This window comes from Musa acuminata, chromosome BXJ2-7 (genome assembly GCF_036884655.1).
Source record: "Musa acuminata AAA Group cultivar baxijiao chromosome BXJ2-7, Cavendish_Baxijiao_AAA, whole genome shotgun sequence".
Lineage (NCBI taxonomy): Eukaryota > Viridiplantae > Streptophyta > Magnoliopsida > Zingiberales > Musaceae > Musa > Musa acuminata.
Genome location: NC_088344.1, coordinates 37,092,291 through 37,113,746, shown reverse-complemented (window position 1 = coordinate 37,113,746; position 21,456 = coordinate 37,092,291). Strand labels below are relative to the sequence as shown.

At 41.6% G+C, this 21,456-nt stretch overlaps 3 protein-coding genes across 3 annotated transcripts; all 3 read right to left on the bottom strand.

Annotated features, from left to right (window-relative positions):
• Window positions 1-22: 22 nt before the first annotated feature.
• LOC135617944 (uncharacterized) lies at window positions 23-1,140 on the bottom strand. The gene is made up of 3 exons (XM_065118773.1): window positions 753-1,140; window positions 523-680; window positions 23-359 (listed from the first exon to the last, which is right to left on the bottom strand). Exons 1-3 carry the CDS (start codon window positions 1,129-1,131, stop codon window positions 171-173), a joined length of 726 nt encoding a protein of 241 aa, XP_064974845.1. The 5' UTR covers window positions 1,132-1,140; the 3' UTR covers window positions 23-170.
• Window positions 1,141-7,529: 6,389 nt separating this feature from the next.
• Window positions 7,530-12,635, bottom strand: LOC103992873 (nucleobase-ascorbate transporter LPE1). The gene is made up of 14 exons (XM_009412768.3): window positions 12,413-12,635; window positions 12,240-12,337; window positions 11,966-12,142; window positions 11,768-11,868; window positions 11,599-11,674; window positions 11,427-11,486; window positions 11,143-11,327; window positions 10,406-10,502; window positions 9,133-9,219; window positions 8,991-9,049; window positions 8,819-8,910; window positions 8,642-8,719; window positions 8,213-8,373; window positions 7,530-7,971 (listed from the first exon to the last, which is right to left on the bottom strand). Exons 1-14 carry the CDS (start codon window positions 12,513-12,515, stop codon window positions 7,753-7,755), a joined length of 1,593 nt encoding a protein of 530 aa, XP_009411043.2. The 5' UTR covers window positions 12,516-12,635; the 3' UTR covers window positions 7,530-7,752.
• Window positions 12,636-19,199: 6,564 nt separating this feature from the next.
• On the bottom strand, window positions 19,200-20,610 carry LOC135616269 (cyclin-D2-1-like). The gene is made up of 4 exons (XM_065115469.1): window positions 20,512-20,610; window positions 20,098-20,416; window positions 19,876-20,009; window positions 19,200-19,620 (listed from the first exon to the last, which is right to left on the bottom strand). The coding sequence occupies exons 2-4, from the start codon at window positions 20,387-20,389 to the stop codon at window positions 19,351-19,353; spliced, it is 696 nt and encodes a 231-aa protein (XP_064971541.1). The 5' UTR covers window positions 20,390-20,416; window positions 20,512-20,610; the 3' UTR covers window positions 19,200-19,350.
• Window positions 20,611-21,456: the final 846 nt, after the last annotated feature.

The window sequence follows — 21,456 nt, the reverse complement described above, 5'->3', positions numbered from 1 at the left end:
TACTTTTGCAGCAAAGCATGCCACCTTTTACTCGGAATCAGAGGACCACCACCACCGCCACCGCCCCTTGAGAATTTGGCAAACACAAAAGAGCACTTTTGCATGAGGAATTCTTGTTTCATCCACCACAAAGTTTGCAGAACCGAACAAAAACAGGTGATCTCATGGTATTATTCTGTTCTCTCGTGTTGCACTGCAGCGCTTGAAATTGTTGCGACCTCGGCGATGCTATGCAGCGCTGGCTTCCACTGCCTATGGCGTGCACCAGCAGCCCTCGCTCCGGTGCTCATCATGCCACGTACGGCTTCCTCCAACTCCGTGTCCAGCTGCGCCTCCACTTGGTCAGTCTCTTCCCGAGACTGCAGCAAATCACATCAAACAAGGGATTAAATGGCGATCCGGACTCATGGCCATCCGTTTGGTAACGAGTCTCTTCCTCGTCCCCATAAAGAGCACGACTTTTCTTGGACCTAACGGTGGTTGTTTGGCTGTACTGAAAGAAATCACTCTACACGAACTTACCATCGCCGCCGGTGAATTCTCTGCCTCCGCCACACGACCACCGTTGTCATAGTGCTCGGCTCCGCTACCTTTCCTGGGCCTGGATCTTATCTCCTTGCGTTTGATGAGCAGCCGGCTCAGCCTGACTTGTTTCTTTGATGCGAACTCCCTCAACACCTCTGCCAATAATTTCGAAGACTTCAGATCAACAGACGGAACAACGACAGGAAGAAGGCGTCGTCGAGAGCGACCTTCGAAGGTAACGAGGCGGTAGACATGGCCGATGAGGAGGGCGTCGTCCGGCCGGAGCAGCTTAAGGTACCTCGTCGGCGAGCTGCGGGGGTCGGAGGAGCGAGGACGGGGGGTGGTGATGACGACAGCAACGTAGTGGCCGGGGTTGGCGGCCATGACTTGGGTGGCGGGGAGGGAGTGGTAGGCCTTCTCCAGCCTGCCGTCCTGGTGATGGATCACCAACGTCGCTGCCTCCGCCGCCTGGCAGTTCCCCATATGGATCGATGGAGCTTGTCGTCCTTCTCTCGCGATCTCCCACGCAAATAATTGGCATATAATGATAGGGGCGGCAATTAATACCTGTGCGTGCCTGTGACAGTGATGCGGGTGGAAGAGCATGTGTATACCATTGCCTATGAGAGAGGAGGAGCAGAATCCAGATAACGATAAAAGGAATCGAAAGTCCAATACGTACAGGGAGACAGGGTCTATTATAGGGTCAATTAAAAAAAAAAAACTCTAACTTTAGATTTTTTTTTTAAATCTCTTCACATTTCAAAAGTTTTGTAGAATATGTTTTTTTAGAAATAACTATTTTACTTCGGTCATCACCATCCTCCGTCATACCTTCGTACGAGCCCTGACCATGCCTCCACCTAATTGGTTACCCCCCTTCACCTCGTGCCTAGTCGTTACGTCCATTCGTTGATCCTTATTTACTCGTCGTGGTCGATAATAAACCTCATCGGTCACCCCCTCCTTTTTCCTAACTATTTTGTGCTATCGTGCGTGAGTTAGCAGACAACACTGACCATCCCTTGTTCCTCCCCTAGCCACTTATGTATCACGTGCACGTTGGGTAACAAAATTGATCAACCTCTTCTCCCATGATCACTTGCACCTCCATTTGTTGATGGTAATATCAGTACCCCTCCCTCCTCCTTCGTTGCTCGTACCTCCACAGAAGGGTTGTGATCGACCATGATAAGAATTAGTGGGTAATGCGAGGATCGAACGATCAAGCCCTCGTGGCGCTAAGATTCAAGTTAGGGTTGTAATATATTTTTTTAGAGTTAAACAAAATGATATTTTCACGGGTGCTTTATGAAAATTTTTAAATTTCGAATATATATATATATATATATATATATATATTGACAGAAGCTAAACTCTAAAAGTGCAGTTTAGGTTTCGTGACAATCTGTGAGTACGGAATTCTTTGATTGCAAAAGCAGCGGCTGGCACGCGACGGATGCTGGCAGCAGCGTTGTCAGGGGACGACGAGCGAACCTGCTCCGGTGTACGACGACGCACACGGCAGTGGGAGGAGGTCGACAAAAGAATATGTACTTTTTGTCGACGATTAGTTTGGGATGAGAGTGGAGCTTCCAGCGCAGGCGGCGATTAATGGCTTCTCTTGCTACGTTGTATCATGACGATGGTTATTGTTTCGAGGGATTCCTCTTTCATGATACGTGGGGATAGAGGTTCTGCCTCGAGTCTTACACCTCCTAAGAAACTAAAGTAATATATTCTACCAATTGATCTAAGGATGCATGGCAATTTACCGACAAAAAAAGAGGCTCTTTATTAGTGACTTTTATCAGATGAGACTCCTATAATTAATTTTTATAAAAATTAATAATATTCTTGAATCGAATCATTTCAAGTGATAAATTCATGAATCAATTCAATCCGATCTAACAAGGTTGATTTAAATAAGGTCGAATTTCGTTGAATCAGTGAACGAGTATAAGCTATGTAATATAAGTTTAACCAAGATATTTTTATCGAATCAATTTATTTTTTTAACTATAGCACACAATTCTAAGATATTTAGTATTAATTTCTATAATTTGTTAAGGTGAATAAATTTTAAACGAGAAATTTTTTTGGTTGAAATGATGAGTGAGTATAACTCAGAGAATTTTTACTAAAATTTTTTAAACTTCTAAAGAATTACTAGGGTAAGGTGATAATTTATTCAGTATATATATATATATATATATATATATATATATATATATTATTTTTGTATGAATTTAGAGTAATTAATTTTTAAAACAGGATAGTTTTGAGTTGAATGCATGATCGAGTATAACTCAAGTATAACTTTTTAAATTTTTATTAAACCTATCTAAATTTTTCTAGAAATATCAGGATGAAATATAATATGTTTAGGAGAAGGAGGGAGAAGAAGTTAAGAGAGAGGATTAGGAGGAGAAAGCAAATATGAAGAAGACAGAGGCAACAGAGGAGGAGGTGATGGAATGGAGGTGGAGAAGACCAAGGTACTTTGAAAAAATAAATGAGTAATCTAGAGCTTAATTAAATCAATTAAATAGTTAGGATTTAGTTGAACTAGACGAGTTCGATTCAACTCAAAAAATTGGTTCAGTCCTAAAAAATAAGTCAAACCTAATTAAAGGATAATAAATATCTTTTTATAATTTCACTAAGAGTATTTTAATTAAAGTTTAAAAACCAAATATGAGGGCACTATTTCATAAAAACCTATTAGTAGGAGCTTTTTAGATAAATTACCAATGATCTAAAAGTAACTTTATATATATTAGTAATAAGTTTTTAGATTGTCGTAATATTGATTATATCTATAATCAATATTACGACAATCTAAAAACTTATTACTAATATATACAAAGTCAATCTTCATATTACTAAGAGTAATATTGATTATATATATATATATATATATATATATATATATATATATATATATATATATATATTCTAATATATATGATAAAATTTTTAAAAAATCTCAAGTTTTTATTTTTTTCCCCATAAAACATCTATTTTTTTAGATTATTTCTATACCGCGTTCCTTATTTTCTAAAAGATAAGATCACCCTTGATCTTCACCCCATCGATTGTCGCCTCTACTTTATTGTGATTACTTTCACCCCTGATCATTTGTCACTTTTGCATGGTCACCCCATATCGAAGGAGCACGCTTAGCTCGCTTTTGCCCCACTTTCACCTCTCGTAGCTTTTTAATCAAGGGAGGAGAGTAACTTAGAAAGGAAGCACATCTAACACTTGGCATAGTGGACCATGTAAGGGACAAGGGAGGGGAAGCCCCATCGTGATCACTTCCTTCCCCTCCACCAAGATCGATGACGAAGACAATGGGGTGGAGGTCGAGCCTTAATAGTGCCTCAATGATATAAGGGCAAGGGTGAGGGCGACGAATGAGACTAAGGGTAGTGAGATAGAGGTGCAAGCAATGATTGACGAGACAAAGGTCAAAGGTAACTCGTTTTTTTAAAAATAAAATGTGTTGGGGAATAAAGCAAAAAGGGATGCTCTACAAAAAAAACTTAAAACTTATTTTTGGGATAATTTATCCATATGTATATATATAATTAATATTACTATAATCTAAAGACTTATTGTTAATATATACAAAGTCACCCTTCAATCACTTACTAGACTAGGAAAGTATCAATAAATTTAAATTTTATGATTGCACTTATTGACCTCAACATTGATAAATATATTTAGTCTCACAATAATATCAAAAGTAAGGCTTTAGACGAATCAGAGTCATCTGGAGCTTTGCAAGTTCTTGAACATTATTTTTTTCTCTCTCCATCTCATATCTTTCATAAAATACATGATGATACATCATCATTTGTCTTGATTAATATGAATATGAGGATGCACAAGGAATTATCTACTTTGCATGGGCCCACAAAAAGGAGCATCGAGGGTAGAAGTGACTTTGATGCTTATAAGACCTTAGTTGTTAATTTGTATCCTAGTGCCCTCAATAGGAGAACTAAGGTTTTTTTGAGCCCCTACTTAGTTTACTACCAGATAAATCATCATTTATCTTGATCAATGCGAGTTTGAGTACTCATAATGAATTATCTATGTATGTTGGATGGACCTCACACAATTTTGCTGATTTCCCTTAAATGTGACTTTGGCACTTATAAAACCTTAGTTGAAAAAAAAGGTTTAAAGCTCAAAAGGATTGGAACATCCGAGTTCACAAGAGATGAGATCAGGAAGGGAACAAACGGTTGAGCGTTCTCCTCACCATCGAATGCTTCATTTGCTTGGTGGTTCGATTGGACAAATGGCATAACCATGATAGATTAGCCAAGCGAGATTGATTGTAGTGATTGCAATTTTCTCTGGCGGTTCATTTAAGTGCTAATGTGGAACATCTTTATTGGCCCAAAGCTATAAATCGGTGGCATGATTGTAATCAATGTGTCATGATTGTCAAAGACTAAAATAATGGTGATGGATCGCACAAGTGGATCTAAATAGATGTTGCGTACAATATATAAACTAGACAACACACATGACACCCTAAGGAGCTATAATCATATAATCGAATCTAGTCATGAAGTGTTGTCTCCCTACGGTGACATGGTTGAATCGATGCTGAAAGAGTCTTTTATGATGATGCGATTGAATCTAGTCACGAAACATTCCTTTATGATGATATGACTAAATCCAATATCGTGACATGGATGAATATGAACATGAAGCATTCCTCTATGACAACATGAATGAACACAACCTCTCTTAATAATAACACAATAGAATTTGACCATGAAACATCTCCTGACAAAAATGTGACCAAATTCGAGCATAAGATGTCACACCTTAACCTAACTGAATCAATGCAATGCATGCTAATCTATGCAACATTGTAGTTAAAGTCAACTTTAATACAACTATTAGGCAACCCAAAGCCCATATTCAAGCACACACTTGAATGATATAACCAGAAAACCTACTGAACGAGGCATCATGTCTTGACCTCTTTCATATATCGAAAAATGATTGAGGCTAGACGATAGGGGGACTTTGACACGTAAGCAATTTGATGACGCTTAGACTTATACAATCGACAAGTTAGTTAAGTCCTTGTCCTCTAGGAATTGACAACTCAATGCTTATGGGGACGATGACTCGACACTGATAGGATGATCTATTCCACGAAAATAACAATTGGCAGGCCTCGACGTTAATGCAAGTTGTTATTGCTTGACCGCAGTGTCTGACAATTTGACATGATCTCATGACCCAATGATGGTCATATGACATGCTTAACTTGAGAGAGAGAGAGAGAGAGAGAGAGAGGGAGAGAGAGAGAGAGATGGGATTTGACCTCTTTCGTTTGCCGGAGTTCGCTTGTTGGGAGAATAAAGAGCAGACAAGAAGTTGTGGGTTTGAAGACGTTTCCCACTCACGTCTCCACTGTACGCCAACTCGATTCACGAGCAAGTCGGCGACTCGTAAATCAAACTCCACGGCTTATAAAAACCAATGATCTGCTTGTGGTGTTCAAACCACGAACCCAAATTTACAGACGGATGAAGACGACAACGAGAACTATACATTTATTTGATTAGCTTCACCTAACGATTCCTTTAATGTCCTCTGCTGCTATGTCCATTGTTTCTTCTTCTTCTGCTACGCACGCATCGGTTTCTTGCTTTCGAGTCTTTTTCTCTTCCCACAAAGCTGTACTGAAACACAAGGCTTTTGCATTCACAGATGACATCCCAATTGATTGGATTTTTGTTGTTGGAAGGAATCGAAAGCGAACGCACGTCGATATCGATCTCGGTTTTCTGTTTATGGGAGTATATGTATTCAGGATTTGTCACTACATCTCTATCAGCAGCTTTCAAACAAGAACAAAAGAAGGATCTCAGTGTATCTATCACATCTTCTTTCTCCATCTTTGTCTACAGTTACTATTTATTTGCAATTAATACGATTTAATATTTGCAAACGTTCCCATGGGCTTGATTGCTTCCTAAGAAACTTTCGAATCATAAATTTTCGAAGATATAGAGTAGCACAAGGTTTCTCTTGTGCAAATTCTAACGGTGTTTATGTAGATGATACATCCTTTTGTTGCCACCTACTCCCATTCTATTGAATCATGGCATAAACATTTAATCTCGTTTCCCCTCAAGTCGTCATTTCCCCTCAAGTCGTCAACTATGATGAAAATACCAAGGATCTTTATACTTATAAAAGTGAAACATTTAATCTCGTTTCTTCTCACGTCGTCAACTGTGATGATGAAAATACCACACATGCTCAATGGTAAACCATGTGGTATTTCAGTCAACAGAATTGACGACATGAGAAAAAATAAACTTAAATATTTTTATTTTTATAATTATAAGAATCCCAATAAATTTTTTTAAAAAATAAGGATCGAGATGCTAAATGTAACTAATTACAAGGGTAATCTATAATTAACCCACAACATATACTCATTTAACTTTGCCTAATGAGGTTCGATGTGGAAAGATAACAACTAAATAAATAAAAAGTCTAATGTAAAAATTTTGATAGATTATAGCATAATTTTGGACCTTTACCACTTATCCTTTATAAATAATTTTTTTTTTGATAAATATTTACATTTAGCTTTCTGTATTGGAGCTTAATAGTCATATTTGCTGTATAATTCTATCATTTGAGTAGAGTTTTAAAGAGGTTGTTAAAAGAAATCTTTAAAATTTATGTGAAATGATGTACATGAGTTACTCCAATGTTTTAACTTGCCACAAGTAAAACATAAAAGATTTGAAAAAAATAAAAGATGTGGGTTCATGATCTCGTAAAATTTAGCATATCTGATGAGATAGGAATGTGTATTCTCATAAAGCCTAAAGCTATGAGTTGAAGGAAACTAAAAAAATTAATCCATGAGATAATTATATATAATCATTAATTATTATTTGAATGTAGAGAGATGCATGAAATTATGGAACATTACAAATATTACCATATGAGTAGACATCAAAAATCATTCACTGCATCAGTGACAGTTAACTATCAAATTACCATATACCCTCGTCGTATCCAATAATAGACCATTCACATGTCAAGCATGAACTAAGAAGAAGTCGTAAAATATAGTTCAGCCACAAGTCTTCAGACAGCAATTCAATATTGTTTGTGTTCTTATTCTTTCCCTATCGTTGCCATGTCTCAAAATGCCAAATTCCTTATCTACAGTGAAGGGAAGTACTTGTTGAGGTTGTAAGGAAGAGCATAGAATTCCTCGCTTCGGGTATCTGTTCTGTAGGACCTGAACTTATCCCACCAATGCCAGCCTCTGTCCCTTCGTATGGAGGCTTCACCACGCAGGAGAGTGCAGTCCAGGAAATAAGCGACTATAGCCGCCACTGTTGCAGGTGAAGAAAATATCACGTTGACCATGTCATTGAACTGCAGGGGGGGAGACATTTGAGAGGCACATCAGCAGGGGTCAATCGACTAGAAAGTTAATCAACGAATTATGTTATTAGCAAACAGTGGTTGTCAAAAGTAAATCTAAAGTCATATTTCAGATCATCGTTAAAGAAGTGTAGTGCTGTAAAAACTTCTTTTGAGAGAGTAGTGCATGCTGTTCTTGAGGTGCATTATAGCCATGTCCAACTGTAGGTAAAGGCTGAGAAGATCCACTTACAGTTATAGAACGGGTATGGACTGGGCCATACCCAGAAACCACATAATATTCCCTGAAATATTGTGGAATAGACAAGCCCATGAAGAAAGAGAAGCCTAGAATGAACTTTGTCCTGAAGCTGTTGATGTTGCAGAACTGAAGTAATCCAAGACCTGCAGAAACTGCTTGCAAGAGATGTAAGCATCGTATGTTCATTTTTTTCTTTTTTTAGACTAGATTTATGACAAATTTCTGCTCCAAGCAATAAACAAATTGGAAGCACAATAAAGCTTATATGTTTATAACCCTTCTGGATACTGAAGAAAGAATTATACTTCATAGGATTAAAAATGAAATCAAGAAAGCCATTTAAATTTCATTCGAAAATAATGAAAGCGAGGAACATTTGCTTCAAAGAGAAATAAGATGTTTGATGCAAGAATTGCCTACCTGCATAGGCAAAGAGAACGCAGTACAAAGCAGCAAAGATGGACAAAGGTATCGATGCGAGAAGTGCACCAAATTTTCCTGGTTATTGTGAAAGAAAGTATCAGAATGTAATACCAGAAAGAAGAAGAAGAAGAAAAAAAAAAGTCATCTAGTTCAATAAGTTCACATGTAAATCACCTAAAATCGAGAAGAAGAACATAAAACAGGCTGATATCTTAATGACCCTTCGGCTTCCAACTCTTGTCAATCCCAACAAGCCAGCGTTTTCACTGTTTAAGCAACCTAAGAGTAAGCCCCTGACGTTTTGAATGCTTATATTGATTTCTACAACAGAAATTAGCTAATTTACACGGAGGCTGCTGAACCATTTGCAGTGCCAAACATCCCATCTAACAGTATACCAATTCCCTGGAATTCAAGGAGATTTACTGAGGAACAACAACCAATACCATGTCTGAACCAACAAGTTATAGAAACAGAACAGTCCTGACCTGCCAGCCAATGCCCCGACTGAAGACGGAAGGTGGTACAGGCGTCGCACTTGAAAGTCTCGACACAGCAATGAGAGTGCCTGTGGACTGAAAACCCAAAAAATTATGACTAGAGAACCAAATTTGGAACTGAAAAAATAAAAAAGTGTGTAAGTGAGCTTTTTCCTACCTGAAATTATAAGAATATGGCAACACTCGGATGATTCATGAGGACAGGCAAAAGTAGAAGAGACCGAGATAGGAAACTTCAAACATGTATATGCAGCTAAAATACTCTGCTTTTGCTTTTGTCATATCTGATAACTACTATATACTCATTGCCTAGGATAGATTAGAATGAACTCTATCATGGGGACATCTTACGAGGCTATACAAATGTTGGCCCTGAACCACAAAACTTGGGGGGATTGTATTCACCAACATATTCGACATTTCCAATGCAGCAGAACTTCTGCATATGTTCCAGCACATCGAATTTCGCACTCACAAAAGTTCATAGGTTCTTCTGGTCACACTTATCTGACTCTATTGTCATCTACTACTCAACGGGGGGAACTGATCTTCCCTTTGGTCATTCCTTTCCATGCTTAATAGCCGTAAAATAATTCCAACCTTTCAGTCTTACCAGGGCAACTTATTCTTTAAGTTGCTTTCCATGATCATGACATTTAAGCTATGCCTTGATGCCATCTCATAATTGTCCGATAATAGATATTGGATTGCCATGTTGATGCCCATGTCAATACCAATAAGAAAAGAATCAAGGCAGACTGATATGTGTTTCATTACAAAATTAAATTTCGTATTAAAAATATATTAGATGATGATTTTGGCCCATAAGTTATTTGGCATTTGCTCTTCCTTAACAAAATAATTCCCCTTAACATTTGAATTGTTTTCTAAGAGAGAAAGCACCCGATCAAACGCATCTATAGTTCACAGAATCTTACTGCATAAAAGCAACGGATCAACTTAGATTCTGCTGTAAAGTACAGTGCCACAGTAGAAATAAAGATCTGAAGATAAAGATTGTTCGACTTGGATATCAAATTATGAAGGCTACATACATAAAGACCTAAAAGTTGGCTACCATAATTGACCAAACTAGTACTTTAAAAGGATATATTTATAAAGCAAATTAATAGTGGAAGCAGAGATTTAGTGAGATGAAATTTAACAACACAAAAGATAACTTTAAAAGCGAATGTATTGAAAAAGTTAAGACAGGCTTTGCAGCAAGCAAACCTCAATATATATCTCTAAGAGAACGAACCTCAATAAGTGAAGCAAAAGAAGCAGCCATCACAGCAAAAATATCACCCGCATGAAAGATGGGACTCCCCCATTGAAATGGATAGGGAACTCTTATCCTGCAAGTAAATACTGCAAGTTTGATTCTCAATCTAGAGATAATTGGGGATTTGAAACTTCAGGCATTGTGTACAGTAGCATACAATGCATGGTTCGTGTTTGTGTGTTAAGACTTAAATATAATCAAGCATGCCACCTTCCAATCCATGCTAGAATTGTCTATCTATAGGATTCATAATTGCATTTTTGTAACATGTTGCATTCATATGTAGCAATTGCTTTCACATAGGCGTAAAGTAGCACAAATGTCAATATGATAAATATTCACAACATTTATCACGAATGTTCGTGTTCCTCCAAGTCATGGTCATAGTGACAGAATCAAATAATCAGATGCCTTACTAGATCAGCCAAATTAATATTGGCAGGTCAGGAAAGATATAAACTACTAGCAGAGACAGAAGATGTGGTACTACAGTCCATTTAGTTTTTGTGTGTCCTTAACTATCAGTGACAGTTTTCTGTGAAGAAAGAAACCTCACAATAAAAAGCCTTTAATACATGATTTAGTAATGTAACTTGTTTCATGCATCATATGATGATAAAAAAAAGAAAAACCTAAATTTCTGTAAAAAAAAAAAGAAGCAAATCTAAAAAACATATCAATTGCGTAGAATTTCCGGTCTAGAGTTGCAGTACCAGGGTGAGGCACCTATAAGACCAGAGCGATTTGTTCTGCAACTGATTTGAGTTTGTGGAGGTCTATTCTTGTATGCACCAGCCACAGTGAGAATATACGCATACAGCCAAACAATGGCGACAACAATTAGCAGCGCAAACCTATCAAAGATCACTCTCCTTCCGCTCACTGTATGTGGAACATACTGCAGCAAATTGATGCCAAATGTTATTACATCATGCAAGTAAAATGTAAACATTTATACAAAGTAATGCAAAACCGAGTCAAATGCACAAAGTAATACCAATGCAAAGAGTATGAGCAGAATAATAGCCGGAAGCCCTAGTTCGACGCAATTTGCCACCTACGGTACGGGAACAGAAAGGAAATGGTGAATACTGTAGTCGTCACAAGGAACGCAATGCCGCTACTTGACCATGAGGAGAAAAAGGATTGGAGGAACACTAAGTGCTCACACTGGGAAATCCGATGTAGAAAAGGCCGAGCGCCGAAAGAGTCACAAAGGGAACCGCAGCAAGGGGGCTCAGAAACCTAATCCAACCCCAGAAAAGATGAAGATTGAGGTCATTTTGCAGTGAAGTCGCAACTCGTTGCGTGCAGATCAAACAGATGAAGAGAAAGGACCTTATAAAGATCCGCCAGAGGCCACAGAACCCTACAATTATCTGAAAGCTGGACGCAGCGATGAACGCCCCCTGAATCGCCCTCATCGTGTGCTCAAACCTCTGCAAAACCCACACAAGCAGAGCTTTTCAGACACAAACCCGCAAAAGGAACATAGGGGCTGAAGCTTTTGAGACAATAATCGGAGGGCGAAACGACCTCGTGCGGGTTGATGATGTAAGCGTAGCGCCGGCTGAGGATGATGGAGATGGTCGGGAGAAGATAGGTGTAGGAGCCGCCGATGACCGCCGACAAGCGAGTCCCGAAGTAGACCTGCGTCAGTGTATTGATCGCTGCGACGAACAGAAACGTCTGGATCACCCTCGCCTTCTCCTCCTACGGCGGGTTCCAAGAAACGGGGGAGCGGTCAGCGGCATGGAAACACCATTGCAACACCAAAAAGCAGAGGAGGCGCTCCGAAAGTAGAACTCACATTTCCGCCGCCCATCAGCGGAACCAGAATGGTGGGGATGATGACGGTGGTGCCGAGCATCACCAAGTAGTGCTGGAACGCCAGAGGCAACGCTTCGTCTATCGAAGAGAGAAACAGAACACGATCATCAACAACGAAGTAGAAGAGCAAACGACGCAGAGAGAGGGACTGACGCCATGGAGGGGGGCTGGTGAGGCAGAAGTCGACGCCGGGCAACTGCTCCTTGACGGGGTGGGGGACGAACTCGTCGGCCTTCTCCGGAGGTCCGGGAGACATGGCCAACGCTCTTCCTCTGTAAACGGCAACTCCGGCGGGTGGCAGTATAAATGGGAATGGGGAGAGGCAGCGGACGGGGTGGGAGGGAGGGAGGAGAAGAAGGATTAAGGAAGCGTTATATAGATGGGAGTAATAGTAGTACTTATGAGTTATATTAAATACCGGCAATGGCAGGGGTTAATTGATTCATTATATCTCGTCGTTGGATGTGCGACATTATAACCGTTGGTTTTCTCACCAAATGTGATGAGAGATACTATTGACGGATGGATGTGACGAGTGTTGGTTGTGGTTTGGAGGGAATTGGCTAACTAACATTTGACTCTCTGTCACCGATGCGCCCCAATTGGCTATATATATATATATATATATATATATATATAAACTGCTGATGGCTGATGATGATGAAGACTGCGTTAGGTCACACGTGGACTTTGGGATTCGAAACACAGACAAATCAGTCGTTTTTACTGCATCGACGGTTACGATTGTTACGGGTTTGGTTCGACGAGGGTCGTAAGCACGGATAAATCAGCCGTTGGTTCTCAAATTGATGACCACAAGCGGATGAAACATTCTACTGAACCAAACCAAATCGGTTTATAGGACAAGAATGAAACCGAACCAATTGTTCGAATTTTATTATATATTTATTTTTTTATTTGGTGTTTTTAATGTATTACATTGTGTGCAATCATAGTTTAGGATAAGGTTTTAAGTTGGGAACTCTTTTGGAGATCCGTGGAATCTTTATTTGATACTTTTAACATCAGACAATATTTATCAATTCAATAATATATTGATAATCTGGTTTAATATTTTTATTTTTGTTGCGTCGTAGGTCGCTTGTGTTATCCCCATTATTGCATTATCGAGCTCGTACCATTATCATCGTCATCATCGTCAACATTATCACAATCGTCAAGTCAAGTAACCCTCTTCTTAGTTTTTATTATAAAAAAAATAAATAATAATAATAAGATTTAACATCAATGATTAAAGTCTTTACTAATTAAATTAGTCGATATAATTTTCAAATATTACATAAATACTAATAAAAATGAGATGCGTATTAATTATTATGATGACACAATTTTTGGTTTGAATGATTCTTGTAGAACCGATATGAATCGAACTGAGGAGTTCAATGTTCTAAAGTATTAAGGTGAGCGTATTAGATTTGTGTTTTTGGTTTGATCCATTCATTTTAGATCTTTCTATCGTAGCGATAGGTAGGGTTTTTTTAGGGTCCAAAGTAGCATAACATTGTGTTGTCATGCACTAATGACGAAGATAAGCTCATCTCATTTATGATAGGATGAAAAGTCTCCGTCATGCAAACGTTGCACTTCATAACATATACAAGTGTGAGTTCACCTATCATGGAAGATCGATCAAACATAAGAGCGCTCTCTCTCTCTCTCTCTCTCTCTCTCCGTCCATTTCAAGTGCGTGCAAGGAGTCATCTTTAGAACATAGTCTTTGTGTCTGAGTCAGATGGCATTACAATTGTGAGTCCGGCCAAAATACACGTATTAGGTGAGATGAGGTTGAGGAGGAGGAGGATGATGAGTTGATGTTTCTGCTTTCTAGTGGTTGATGCAGTTGAATCTACTAAGATAACCTGCACTGTGACCAACCTGAAAGAGGTCTCGAGAAGTTGGGCAGGTAGTGCAAGAAGTTGGTGATGCCGAGTGAGCTCACTTTTGACTGATTTGTGTGTCGAAGAACACCACATTGGCATGTTTGATTGGTGCACTTTGAAGCTTCCCCTCCAATGTTCCGTTTTATGTTTGGACACTGTACAACAGCTACAAATCATGATATCCTTCCTTTTGTTGTGATAGATTCTAATTGTTCGAGACTCGGATTCAACCCAAGTCTAACGTCTACAGCTATCGAATATCGTAAAAGGATTCAAAAGAGTCTTAGAAGTAAAAATATTTATCGACCCATATAGGCGTTACAACTATTGCACATAGGTTCATATTAGTAAGTGAGAGAGTTTCGATTAATGATATTGAGATAACTACGCATACAAGGAGATATCAAGTTAATGTTATTGTGAGCGTAGATTTTTGATCGACTTGTCGGCCCAACAAGGAATATGAGAAGATGTGATAGGGTGTCAAGTTATCGACATATCAAATCCCTTTATCACATATTATTTATAATTAAAAATATGTATGTATTTTGTGTTATTATCAAAATCTACATAAAATATTATCTTTAGTGAATTAAAATATTTAATTTTTTTATATAATTTTTAACAAAATCTTCTTAGAACTTCCTTCATCTACTCTCTTCAGTAGAGGTTCATAGTTTTCGAGATCTAATCATAGCCCACAAATCCTTGCTCGAATCGATTTGATTATTGAATAAAAAATGTCAAAAATCAAATTCATACTGTCCGACCGATTTGTTTCTGTGAACATAAATAATGAATTAATTCAATTTCAATTAATTTTAGAATGGCCAAAAATAATTAGACTTCTCTTTTTCGTATTAATCAACACCACTAATAGAATAGGCTCTGTTTGCAGCCATCGCTCCCCTTCTTCGTGAGGTGCTGCGGACTCTATTTCTGTGGACTTTATGAGCTTTACAAGCGATTGAATAGGCTTTGTGATTGATTGTATGTCTACAGTGACTCGACAGACATTATACTCCCAACTCACATTATTTGTGCAGCTGCCGATATACTAATGATATGACATATTTTAGGATCGTCCACGTGGACCCAGCAAGCAGACATGATGATACAGACGTGGAACCTCAAGTATGATGTAGCGCACAACATACACGTTGTGAGCAATCGCTTGCCGCCCCCTCCGTACGAACGACATCATCACAGTACAGCCACCCTGAAAAGCTCGAGGCGGCACCGCGCAGTGCCGATCCATGTAGGTCAGTCGGCACTCGTATAAAAGCTTAAATCAATCGCCCGAGAAGTCGACAGCAGTAAATTGACCCCGTACGACCAACTCATCCTCGCAAGTATAAAAACTAACCTTCCTTAATCAGGAAGGGAGGACATTTCAAACTCTCAACTCTTTTATACATATTATTAACTTGAGCTTCGAAGGGGTCGAGTCGAGAAATCCCTCTCTCGATCTCGACTTGTATGTAGGAGCCCGACGACAAAGAAGTAGATCACTCGCCAAGAGAGAAGACAATGCTCAAAGGATGAGGCTCAAACCCGAACTGACCCGACACTCGCCTTCACCACCCGAGCACCCACATGGGTGACCTTGTGCATCGAGGACTGGACCGAACCATACTTACACCTCGGTCACGACGTAAAGATTCACCAACAACTAATAATAATGATGATATATTGTAATACAAACAATTCACTATTAAATCATGTATCTGCACACTTGACGAACTATCAATCGTATATCTGTCATATCAAGAAAACATGTATTCGCTGATGATCAATTGGATTTTATTTTTTTAATTAAAGTTAAATCACTGATAATGCAGTAGAAAATATTCGTGTTCATAAGATGAAAAAAGATAAATTAAAAGAATAGTTTCACACTATTAAGGATAAAAAAATCAAAGTTAAATATGTTGTGTTTCAACCGCGAGCTAATAGATCTAAGCATTTGGACTGAATTGACATGTCATTTATGTATGTTAACTATGATCGCTTTCGATCATACTCATTATTATTTGATTTGTAACATGTTTACAAATCTCTATGTATAAAATTTAGTATGAATAAATTAAAAAAAAAATAGTTTTGAGTTAATGATGATGAGTTGTAACGCTAATGAGTGCACATCGACCCGATCATAAAACTTAATCTAAGAAAAGAGTGAGCACACTCGACAATTAATATCAAATTATCATTTGACTAAATAAAGATGCGTAGTAATGTAATGGATATATAGATACTGAAGTTCACATTATAATATATCGGTTGAATTCATAAGTTTGCATGTTAGAATCTATAGGAACTTATTATCAATATATTTGAACACTCGAAAAATAATCGTTTGTGAATTTGTGATTGTTTGTTTATCTTCTAAGGTCCTTGTCTTCTCTATCTTTTTTATTTTTCTCTTGCACTATGTTAATTGCTTGTAAAACTATCCTTTTCGTAAGATATCGAGATTTGATCGTCACTCATTTTCAAACTAATCAATTTACTCTTTTACATATCATTTATGACCTGAGCAAAATTATAACTAAATTAATCTTTGTTGACAGATAACATAATGATGCTTTACGACTTAGACAATTTCAAAGAAGTCGGTGACGTTATGGTATCACAAGTTCACACGACTTAAAACCTGTTTGTTGGAAGGTGAACGTGGAATTTCTTTTCTGTGATATATGGGCATTTTTTAATTAGTCTGATAACAATTGATAGATTAACACTGTTCTCATGTGTTGCAACATCGACGAACGTCATTATTGGAACACCACAACCGACAACGTAACGTGTAGCCTAACTCAAACCAACATCTTCAGAAGGGTCTTCGGCCGCATGAGTCAACAAAACTGAAGTCAGATCCACTCGAATCACCAATTTGGATGTTAGCAACCGAATCTGCTTCCTTCACTGCTTAAGCTGAGCTCTTAATGTCAAGTGTTGATCTTTCCATCTTATTCCATCCGACAGAACCTTGGATGCAAGAAAATGTCTACAAGGGGCAAGCCAAAAATCGAAGGACTACTGGTCCAAGGGACAAACAGTAATCGTGGACCGGATCAGAGGAAGGATTATTGAATGGAGTTCACGAGATTGCAATCTGCAGTGGGCCTCCGTTGTAAGTACTTCTCTCTGCGTACATCATCCAAACACCAGCATCAAGAAAAGATGAATTCGCCCCAACCCATGCAGGCTTTTACGTAGGAATTAACGAGATTTGCATGATGATGTGAGTTGAAGATGAGATTAGCACTCGCCGACCCATGGCAGGGGCTTCGGACCTTGAGGGAGAGGTCCCATGCTACTACTGCAAGAATGGTGCAGAGGTTTGTTAATCATGTTTCTTTGGGACTTTCTTCCAGCCAATGCTTTCAGCGGTAGTAACACTAATCTACTACTTCCGGAATGCTTCAGCCATGGGCGCGGACCCCTTTAGGCCGCTCACGGCAGGGCCTCCTCACATGCCATGGCTCGCAACAGGAGACCCCACAACCCTCTTCTCCAGCCTGGAGTCTGGCTACTGTTCTGCCTTTGGCCATCGAATGGGAGGCATCATGGCCATTCCACAAGGAAGGAACGCAGCTTCTCCTCCACCTTTTAGTTTTTTCTCCTCTTCTGTCGTGAGTAGGTTGCCGGCATATTTACGTGAAAGTGACATAAAAGCCTACCTTTTTCTCCTTTTCAGAGACATTAAAAGCATGCAAGATATTATCAAACATGGCCCTCTCAACCCTCTTCCACGACGCGACGACGAGATCACTCGCTTAACGCCACTCTTAGTCGCGAAAAGCGAAGCATCTGAAGCTGGTATCGACGCCTGAAGGCAGTGAGCCGCACGCATTAAGTCCACCTAAACAAAAGGCAAAAGAACATAAAGCAAGACAGGAAAAAGCGAAAGGGACACAACATGCTTGTCATCGAAGAGGAGGAAGACTGGGACGGGACGTCGATGACCCCTATGCCTAACACCGAGCTCCATGTCTGTCTGGGTCCCAGATGGACCTCCAAAGTAGCACGGTTCCATATTTGCTGTGCTCTGCTCTTTTAACAACGTGTGTCTCAGCTCCAAACCATGCAGGTTATGATCCTAATGGAAGCAAGAGGGCGCCCGACTGATGATGTGATGGGACCTGAAGGGGCATTTCCGTTATTTTGGGTCTTTTCACAGAAAGTAAACCATGGGGACTCGTCACGTGCGAGGATTGGCGGGAAACGACGGCAGCGGTCTTTTCCACGAGGACGAGGGGAAGGAACGAACCTCGGCCGTCGGATCCGTCCCTTTTTGTCTTCCACGTGGACGATAGGGATGCCTTCTGCTTGGCTGGCTTGCACGCAGGCTGTAAGTGCCATCACGACGGCGTCACCACCACGTCATCGTGGGTTATCCGACGGTTCAGATTCGTCTTCATCTCGACCGCCGGATGCCGATCGAAGGGACGCGGTAGCTTCAATTTAAGTTCCACGGTCAAAGATGATGCGGGGTAGGCTTCAATTTAAGTTCCCGAAGCAGGGAGGACGGACAAGGATCGGCCGAGATCGCACGGCAGATTGGACCACACCATGTTATTGACGACGACTCGCCTACCCGTTGATGCATTTATGCCCACAAACTATCGTTTTGCGTCACAGGATAGACGACGACGACGACGCCAATCGACATGACATCGACTCGTGCAATTATTACCGGTTACGCATTCGTTGCTGATATTACCGTGGTCGTAATCCGGTCACGCCAACGCGACGTGGTGGCTTGACCAGGCTCGCCAAATCGAACGACTCGTGACTCGTGACTCGGAACATTTGAACTGGAACTCGCGCGTCACGAGATCCTGTCGGACGCCACGGCAGGGCGGGCGCAGGCGGTGGCGGTGGCGGTCCCCCCGACGGCTTCCCTGACGCGGCACCGCGTTGCGCGCTGCCACTGCTCCAGTTATACTACTCGACGCCGTCCTGTGACGCTTTACCGGGAATTAGGAAGCAAATGGATATTTGGTCCCCCATTCCCATCTTGCCCTTCCACAAACCGAGAACCACAGGGGCATTTCCGGGAAAACAGAAAACATACGCTATACGAGAAGATTAAGAGGAAGGATTAACAACAAAACCCTGCTGGTTCTAACAACAATTTAAAGGATTAACAGGGGAGAGACCAATCCATGTTATGGAGATTAATTAGAGGAGTTCACCGTCGAGGCCGGTAAATACGCGGTCTGTACAAGGGTGGTCGCCGAGCCGAAGGCGCTTGGCGGGGCGTGGCTCGGGTCCGTCCTCGGACCTCGGGCCGGTGTCACAGCTCGTGCAGGCGGCGGAGTCCAACACGCCGACAGGGCTCCTCGGCGGCTCGGGGCGACCTCGGCATTCCGTAGTGTTTCCCCGCCGGGATGACGGGCACGTGCCGATCACCCGCTCCTCCATTAGCTGGCGACACCTATTCACCACTCCCTGCTCCTCGAAAACAGTCAAAAAAAGGAAAAAATATGAGACAACGTTAATACTTTAACTGCTTGCAGTAAAAGTCTGCTGCTCGAATCCTCCCCCCCCACTATTATCCCGCCACCGCCCCAGACGTTCACCCACCGGCCACCCACCCCATTTCAACTCCCAGTTCGACACACAACACTAGACAAAAATGTAGGAGCATTTGGGGTGTGGTGGCTGCATCCGTAGCCATAATCTGACATTTAATATGTTAATTACCTTGCTAACCCAAGCATCGAAGCAGCTCGACCAGTCGCCGGTTCCTGTGGCCGACGACTCGGTCATCTCGTTTGCCGCACACAGGAAGGCCGCAGCTGCCATCACTGATGGCCGATAGACCAAGAAATCCACCACTGCCAAAATTCCAAGCAAAGAAAGAAGACGTAAGTAGACAATGGAAACAATACAGAAGGATTTAAAATAGATGGTGTGTAAGGATACCGCGGTGGGTGGAGAGTACGAGGCGGGCGGCGCGGGAGAAGAGGGCGGAAGAGGAGGAGGGAGAGAGGGCGGCGACGGCGGGGGAGGCGGCGAGGTGGTGGAGGAAGTCGAAGGGGGTGACGGCGCGCAGGCGCCACCGCAGTGCGGCCGCGAGGAGGAGCTCCATCCGTTGGATGGTGCGGGGCTCGAAGACATAAGTAGGATCGCGGAGCTGGAGGTCGAGCAGCAGCGGCACGTGCGACTCCTCCATCTTCGCCGCAACCGACACGCACGCCACCGACAGCAGCTGCATCGGCCAACCTCCCTTCCCATTCTGCCCCTACACCCTCACACTAAGATATTACTGAATTGAAATAGATAGTCAAACAGCGGTGGTTTCACTCAACGTCAGGTCTACGTGACGGGCTCGATTACCGGAAGAGAATGGGAGGAGAGGAATCGGTCGAGGTAATTGACGGAGAGACACGCCGTCACCGGTCGGAAGCGGTAGAACTCGCTCACCTACAAGCACAGATTTTGACGGTGTCACTAGCAGGAAATAGGGGGGGGGGGAGTGAGGGGCATTTAGCAAGAGAACGGGAGAAGACAGCACGTGCCTTGAGAATCCAGCTGATGGCGTCGTGGCGAGCGGTGGCGTCGATGGCGCGGGCATGGAGGCGGCCGAGGTAGTCATCGCGGGGTAGGTGGTCAGGCTCGGCCGCGAGCAGGGCCGCGATGGCGGCACGGTCGTCGGCTAGCGCGGGCGGGACCCACTCCTTGTCTGCTGTTGCGGCGACGGTGGCGGCGCCGCCTTCCACGTCCTGCTCCTCCCCATCCCAGGATGCCACGTCGTCGGCGTTCTCGGCGCAGAGGAGGAGGTTGGAGGAAGCGGAGAAGAGGTCGGGTGAGACTGCCATGGGCGGGGGCTGGAGTGAGGGCGTTTCCCGAGGTGGTGAATTGGGGCTTGGGGCATGGACGGAGACAACTGGCGGAGAGAGAGAAAGAAATCCCTCTCCGTCGGTCTCACTCAAAGGGGAGAGAGATGTGTTTGCTGTGCGTGGAGTGAAATAGAGAGATGACTCGGTGTTCGATGAGGCAGCAGCTCACTTATCACGTCTTTATATATTACGTCTGAGATGTATCTTCTTTTATAGCGAAACAGCCACGGCTTTTAAATGCGGCGGTCTCTAACCACTTTGCTTAATGACTCCAACGGATCTCTCTCTCTCTCTCTAGATACTTTGATTAGATCCGCTCGTGTGCCCACACATCCGTTGCGGTACGATCTACGTTCATCACAGATTGAGAAGCAGGCAGGCGAGGTGCTGGGACCATCGTGATTCGTGCATGATCATAGAGCGGATTTCCTGTGTGTCGCCA